Below are 7,521 nucleotides of genomic sequence, written 5' to 3'. Positions count from 1 at the left end.
TTTTTTTTTTCAGTTGTTGAATGATTGTGACATTTTATAGCTCATGAGTCAGGATTCAAACACTACCTTTTTTTGTTCCTCAACCGTTGCCAAAGAGCAATTCAAATCTGCGAGTAAGTTCTCTTGTTGGTTAGTACTTTTGCTTGATTAATACATCAAAGGAAAAACCTCCATGGTTAGTTGGGAAAAAGGATCTCAAAACACGGCACTGGAACTGGAAAGAAACCCCTGACCATTGGAAAAGTAATTGGCCCTCTCGAACTCTTTCCATGAATTCTGTGTGTTGACAGGTTCCACTTCCAGAGACTTCCTCATCAAAATACCTCAAAACGGGTGGAAAAAATAACTTGTCAAAGTAAAGCGATCACCCTGAGCTCGCTTTTCCAATCCACCCTTTCCTTTTGGTTGGTCCCCTCTTTGCTTTTTAGGGAGGGAGAAGACAGACCGAAATGGATAGGATTTCGGGCAACGGGCAAAAGTTCTCGCTTTTCTCCCTTGAGCGTGCATGTATTCGTGTGTGAGTGTGGCTTCGATCCTGCCGTTGTTTTAACCCCCGTTATTTTGTTGCTCACTTGGTGGCATGAACATTCAACAACGATATTGCGCATGCTTTTGCATAAATTTGGGCAGAAATATGGCCTTCAAAGTGAACATGGGGATGTCCACCATTGCGTTTTATGGCCGAAATGGCGAGTTCAACTTTTAGAAGGTACCCTGCCCATTCAGCCGGTTCTAATAGGTTTGATAGGGCTGGAAGCAGGCCTTTGTAAAAGAGGGAATATCGTCTTAAAAGTCATTTTTAAGCTAGGTATCTTTTTTTTTTTTTAAGTCTATAGTATACCTACATGGACACACTTTTAAGCTGGATTTGACGATGACGTTTATTAATACAAATTATGCAATGGGATCTTCATTAGAATGCATCGACAAATAACGTACGAATTAATAAGATTTTCAAACCACTGCAAAATGATTTAAAAAAAGAAGCAGTTAAAAGCTACTTTAATCAAACTATTCGTGGTCGATTCCTGGCCCCCGACGAACTCATGTGTGTGATTTACGTTTTCTCATAGTTCCCTGTATATTGTCCTCCCCAGGTGTGTCCTCCGACCCGAGAATTCCCCAAGGTGTATGAAGGCACGGAAAACCTGGAGTGTCACTTCCCCGAGGCCCTCAAGTTCATCGAGGAGAAATGCCATGGACAGGAACTGTGCTCCCTCATCACGGCTCCGGAGATCTTCAGTCGAGACGTGGACCCGTGTCCGGGCTATCGCAAATACGTGGAAACCGCCTTCAAGTGCAAACCCACCCAATTCCGATCCCGAGTGGTTTGCCATGGTGACTCGATGAGGTTGGCCTGCGACAATCCCGACCAGCGTTTAGCCATATATTCGGCCTCATTTGCCTCGGCCGAAGGCTCGCATGTGTTTTGTCCCTCCCGGAGACAAAGGCCAATCTCATTCATGGGACAGGAGGGACCCAATGCCAACGACGACGAGTCACACTATCTGGACAAGTATGGCATGACCGATTTGGCCAAATGTGAGGCCAGCTACGTCACCGAGGCCGTTATGCAGATCTGCCATGGACGACGTAAGTACCCTGTCTGTCCTGCTTTCCCTATCTTGGGGAAATGCAACGCCCTCTCGCCAAAGTGGGCTGGGATTAATCGAGTGTGAGCTCCGTTTTTAACTTGAGAAAGAGAAGAGGAAAATTTCATGCCCCACCATGCTGGCTCGCTGGATGGGCTAGGAGTCATGTTTAACATCAAGTGCATTCGAGCCAACATTTTTGGCATCCTCAAAGATCTCGAGCATTACAATTCCATCATCATGCATTACGCCTGGATCAATCTACGGGTGCCTCGATTCGCTCGCTCGTTCGTTGGTTCGTTGGTTCGGTCGGTCGGTGCGTCTTTGGTTGGTGGCTTGGTTGGCTCGTTTCCCCAGTGGAACGAACAAACCAAGGAAAAGACGCCTCGAAAAGCAGGCATTCATCCAAGCGAGTAGTACATAATGATTATTTTCAACTTGATTAACATAGATCATCTCGTCTTGGATGATGAAGACTGGAAAGACTGGAAAGATGATCCATCCATCCATCCAAGCATCCCAGCATCTAGCCGCACTCGCTGAATTGTGAGACGGGCCGAATCCCAGACGCCAACGCCCAGTTGATCTCTTAACGATATCAATTCCGACGCATTTCCATAATTTAGATCTGGCACATACTACATACATTCGGCTTGTCTGCTTTCGAAAGTGGTGTCCTCGTCAGCACTTCAAAGAACAAGGCCTTTGAAACATGGGAGTTTTCACTTGGGAAGGAACGCAATTCTAAAATGTCAGTGGAATTGAAGATTCTCCCTTTTTCAGGAAGGTTAACGGCTTAAAATATCCCTAGGCTCTCTTGTTGAGAATTTTCTTTTTTGAGTAATTGCGGCCACATTAGGCTTTCTTTGTTCTTCAAAGCTCCCCAAGATCATTGAATGAAGAAGAAGAAGAAGAAGAAGAAGAAGAAGAGAAGAAGAAGAGAAGAAGAAGAGAAGAACAAGCAGTTGAAAAAGAGAGACACACAGAGAGGGAGAGAAAGAGAATTGTTCCAAAAATGGAGCATTGGCGGCGGAGGTTGGAACGAACGAACGAAGGAACACATGCAGAGTTGCCTGTCTGAGAGCTTCCCGCACTTTAAACTAGTTAATTATGCAGGAACATCCTTTACAAATAGAGTTTTAGACCCCCTCCCCCTTTACTCCATTTCGATCTGGAGTCACGGATTCAAATGGAACACCCTAAAATCTAGACGACACCCAACATCCGACTCCTAAATCTGACGGATATCAAGTCTTCCTTTTTATGGGTTGGGACAAACCAGATCTGCTCTCCTTACAAATTGCAATGGATCACGACAGCGACGATTTCCCGATATCGCGCTCATGGACCCCAAAAAATGCCATCCTCATCTAGGAAATGTGAATTGCATCCAGAACTCATGGTGCTCTAGGTACCTAATATCTTGGGTCTCTTTCAAACGGCGAATGGCAAATGGCACAGATGAGCCAGAGAGACTTCAGCAGCCGGGCAAACTTTCCGGGAGCGTTCTTAACGGTGCATTGAGATTTGGGAACGAAACAAATCGAAGTGCCCAAGTAAACCCGCCGGGGGGAGAAAGAGGGAAAAGGGGGAGGCCAAGGTTTTCTCCAAAACACTTGAGCCACTCTGTAGTCATGATTAGACGTCGTCGTCGTCGTCATCGTCGTCGTCGTCGTTGAGGCGAGTTAGGAGCACTTCTCTGCAGAGCATTTCAATTGATACGATACAATGAAAGTAGGCAACAAAAAGTTTTCTTTTAAGGACCAAAAAGGAATGGAACTTGGAGCCAACGGCAAAAATACTCTTAAAGGCTCGAGGTCGCCTGGCCACAGACGACTTTTAAGTCAGAGTTAGTCCTTGTGGATATTCGTTTCTTCAAAACACATGAAAGAGGCCCGCGATCATGTAAGATAAATGCCCATGGGATAAACTCGGGGAAAAGGGTGGGGATTTTGAGCCCGCCTTCCATCCTCGTGTTAACAGCCTCTCTGAAAAATCTCAACTCCTTAGGGAACCAACATTCCTTGGGATCGTCTTTGGTTAGGCGTTTGTGTTTCCAAACATGGTGGCAAAAAACAAATCTTTAATTTCATATTATTGCTAGGGCGTAAACTAACTACAAATGTAGACCGTGTTGTTAGACCAGTCATATACACGTAATTGGGTTCACTTCCACCGCCTAAATCAAGGACTTATCCATTTCGTTACCCTTCCACGTACGTGGATGTTGATAATTAGCTGCGAAAAAATGTCATCCCCGAGATAAGGTTCTCCATTAAGGAGATAGCAGAAAATTGCTGACTCGAGTGCCAAAACGTTGGTCCCAAAGTTTTTTAAGAGTTGTTATAATTCGCGTGTCGGTCGGGTTTGCGTCTTGCTCTCCCGTGCTTGGGTATATCTCACAATAAAAGAATGAGAGCAGCAGCAGATAAGGTCGAAGCATATCACCAGAAATTACGGGCACATTCTCGGAAATGAAATCAACGGTAGATCGAAATATTTTCCAATTAACGAGCCGAAAACGTCTGCCCATCCCCTGAACGGATCCCGGACCTCGATTCGGCTGGCAAAAAACGGGGGAAGTCGCTGAAGCAGAATCAAAGAAGGAATAGAATTTTCACGGCCATAAATCTTCCGCCCTAAAGAATCCGAGTCCACCGAACAACGTTGAACAAGAAGTGTACTGCTTCTGGGCCTTGGGTACCCATTGCACGGCTTCATGGCTTCATGGCTTCACCCCCGGTTTTGGGTGCTTTTCCCTCAAGCGATAGCTCTTCTTTTTCTCCCTCACAAGTAAATTGTGATTCGGTCATTGGGGGGCTTTTAATTCAGTGAACTAACTCGTGGCTCAATCCGCGGCTTCAAGCACTGAAATAAACTCTAAGCCACACAGAATGGGCGATTCTGGTGGTGGAAGCAAGACCAAGACTTCAAAGCCAGATATCAAACGAAGCAACCTCTGCCGTATCATCGAGGATATATTGTTCTTTTGAAATTGTAACCAAGAGGGAAATGCGGTAACGAATAACCCAGACTGACATTTCGGATAGTGGGACCTGGATGGATTTTTCTTGCGCTCAAGACGGATCAAACGAAGAAAGAAGAGGAAAAGGAGTCAGATCGTGCCGTTTTCTCGGCACCTATTCAGAGCTTCAGTGCTTCAGCGTTCCATAGAGACCTTGAACCAGACTTTCCACAAAGAAGTGGCAATATTAAGTTAGCTCACACTTGCCTCGTCCGTGTTCCGTGTTCCCTTCATCTCTTGGGCCCTTCGTTCGTTCGTTCGTTCGTTCAGTCGTTCGTTCTGGCTTTGGGGACTTTTTGCAATGCCAACAATGAAAAGGTCACCATTTTCGTCCTAAGCACTTTTTGCGCGATTTTTCGCAAGGAAATGTTTCTTTTCACTTCCACGTTGGAAAATGGAAAATGGAGACTGAATAATAGACGATCCCGGGTAACTCTAAGAATAATTGAAGAAAGTGCGTGTCTGTCTCTCTGTAGTACAGTAAGTAGTTGGAAAAGAGGGACGTGTGAAGAAGGAGCACTCAGGAAAATGTGCCCTCGTGGTCAAAAGTCCGAGAAATGGAACAAAAAGAAGCCATTTTTTTTGTTCCCACTGCCTCACCGTGACAAGGCTGATGATTGCTGGGGAGAGAATTCATTGGATTGTTCCCAATGCATAAGTGACAAAGGGACAAGAGAAGAAATCTGGAATTCCTCACGACAGAGTGGCTAGCCGCCAACATTTGAAACGGAGTCTCCATTCTTGTGGCGAGAGGAATCGGCCAAGAAAAAGGCCAGGCTCTGCCAAAAATCCCACCCTAGGTTTCCATTACTCTTGGTTGTCAGCAATTTAGTGTGGGAAAACTCGTTTTTCCCGTATTTCGCGGGATCACAAGGAAATCCACCAGAAGATTTGTATTGTCGTCTGAACGTTTTCCTCTTCGTTCTTCAAGTGTGTTTGGCTGGCGAAGAGGCTGAGAACTTGAGAACGGAATGGTTCCAAAAATATGTATACCATGACTAACGAAGCCACACAAAGTTCCCCCACCTATTTGAATAATTCTGATTTCCCCGCCTTTGAATTTGATTTCCAACTACAAATATGTACCGTATACATAGTGCCTGCTACTGTACGCACAATGTCGCTCCCGACTTCTTTTTGATGAGACAGACCTTCTCCTTTCGTGAAGATTCTTGTTCCATTTGGAAGAAAGGCCTCAAAGTCTTTAGGAAGAACCACTTGACAAAGGGCCCTTTCATCACTTTTACTCCGCCATCCACCTTCGCATAAGGCCTCTTGTTTAACGCGGGGCCTTAGATCGTGGCCACAATTATGTACGTACATCAACTTGACAACAATTTTTCACCCCAAATGAGAAGGAAGAGAAGACCAGTCTGGAAAACGCACCAAAAAACTACGTATTTGAGAAGCGCAATGTTGGAAGCCTGAAAAATGGCATAAAATGTGGTTTATGAGAGCTATTCATGTCCTAGTACTTTGATGGTGAATTTTGGCGCCATTATCGATATTCCTGTCGCTTCCTGAGAATCTTCCTGAGAAGATCAATAGATACATGCATCTCGTCGTTCTTGATTACGCCAAACCATTTGATTTGCCTCCCTTTTGATGGTGCTTCCTTTTACGGCATTCAAGATTATTTTGCCTCTCGGTGCAGATTCAATAAACACTCTCGAAATCGAAGCGTCTTCCTCTGATCTGAACGGCCATCACCACGATTCAAAAACAACAAAGACCTTGATTGATTCAATTTGTCGTGGATAAAATCCGTGTCTAACACCATGAACCGAATCAAAGCTAGCGTATTTCCCCGTTGGTGGGTGGAGTTTGTCAAACCCTCCGGTGATTGACGGTTTGTCTATTGTCTCAAAGGAAAGGAATTCTAAATCAAGGATTTCGCCCAACGTTTCTTCGCCCAAGCCCAATATACACTCTTGAAAGTTTTATCGGCATCTGTTACCACTTGAGAATGGACAAGCCGTCAATATGTTGCCTTTGGACGTAAAAGCCAGGCTCTAAAAATTGGATACTGTTCCAAGCGGGACAATTTCGGCCTCTATTCCCTCGCAAAGTCCAAAGTCCACCCGATTCGAGCGTGAAGAAGTGACCAGCAAATTGGAACTTAGCACTCGAATCCTCGAATCCGAAGACCCAACTGAAAACGACAGCCAAGCAAACCATCCAAGCATCATACAGTAAATAACAGGGCCTACGATTTCGAGCTCAAGAAAATCTTACGATGATTTATCATTCTGCCGCAATGCATTTCCCGCCCCTGTCGTCTTACATAGTAGCGCCCGTGCAGGTAGGGTGACTGAATTTTGCCTCGTTTCAAGCGTCACCCAAAGCCAATGCTAGAGGCGAGTGGGAAATAACGAATCATGCTTTGACATTCATTGCTATTGCGGGAATTGATCTTGAGGGCCTAGCACAAATGTTACCCAATCACAGCAAATGAGAGCCGCCATTCCAAAGGAAAAGAGAAATCGCTCTAAACGAGAATGAGTCTTTAAAACTTGGTATTCCTTCTCTTTTTTTTTCTTTTTCGCCCTCCGCTTCCTCTCTTTGTTCCGATTTATGGGAACCCATTCCGCGTTATAACCTGGTTAGTAGTAAGTAGTAAGAGCCTTCGAGAAAGAAACCCTCTCTGAAAAATAGAGATCTCCATCGGGAGGTCATATGTTTCAGATTCAAAACGCCAAGGAGCCATAAAAGGCGATTAAATGATTTAGGGCTGTTGCAACCCGCAAACAATAAAGCCATTCTCCGCAATCTCTGGCAAAAATCTGCACATTCTCCTCTGGGTTGGCGTTTCCCTCTGCTTGGGTCTCTGTGGCCAAAGGTGAGTGAAGGATAGATTCAAACCAGGAACCAATTCCGATGCCACTTCTAGACATACTCGTAAGA

General features: G+C 45.0%; 1 protein-coding gene across 1 annotated transcript in view; it reads left to right on the top strand.

Annotated features, from left to right (window-relative positions):
- LOC131879799 (protein eva-1-like) overlaps window positions 1-7,521 on the top strand; it is a 23,937-nt gene that overhangs the window by 9,564 nt on the left and 6,852 nt on the right. Inside the window, exon 3 of the mRNA XM_059226215.1 lies at window positions 1,098-1,593. Within this exon, the coding sequence (XP_059082198.1) occupies window positions 1,098-1,593 (496 nt within the window). The remainder of the gene's footprint in view (window positions 1-1,097; window positions 1,594-7,521) is intronic.

Source organism: Tigriopus californicus, chromosome 4 (assembly GCF_007210705.1).
Source record: "Tigriopus californicus strain San Diego chromosome 4, Tcal_SD_v2.1, whole genome shotgun sequence".
Classification (NCBI taxonomy): domain Eukaryota; kingdom Metazoa; phylum Arthropoda; class Copepoda; order Harpacticoida; family Harpacticidae; genus Tigriopus; species Tigriopus californicus.
Note: the sequence above shows the minus strand (reverse complement) of the source record. Positions and strands in the feature narration are given on the sequence as shown.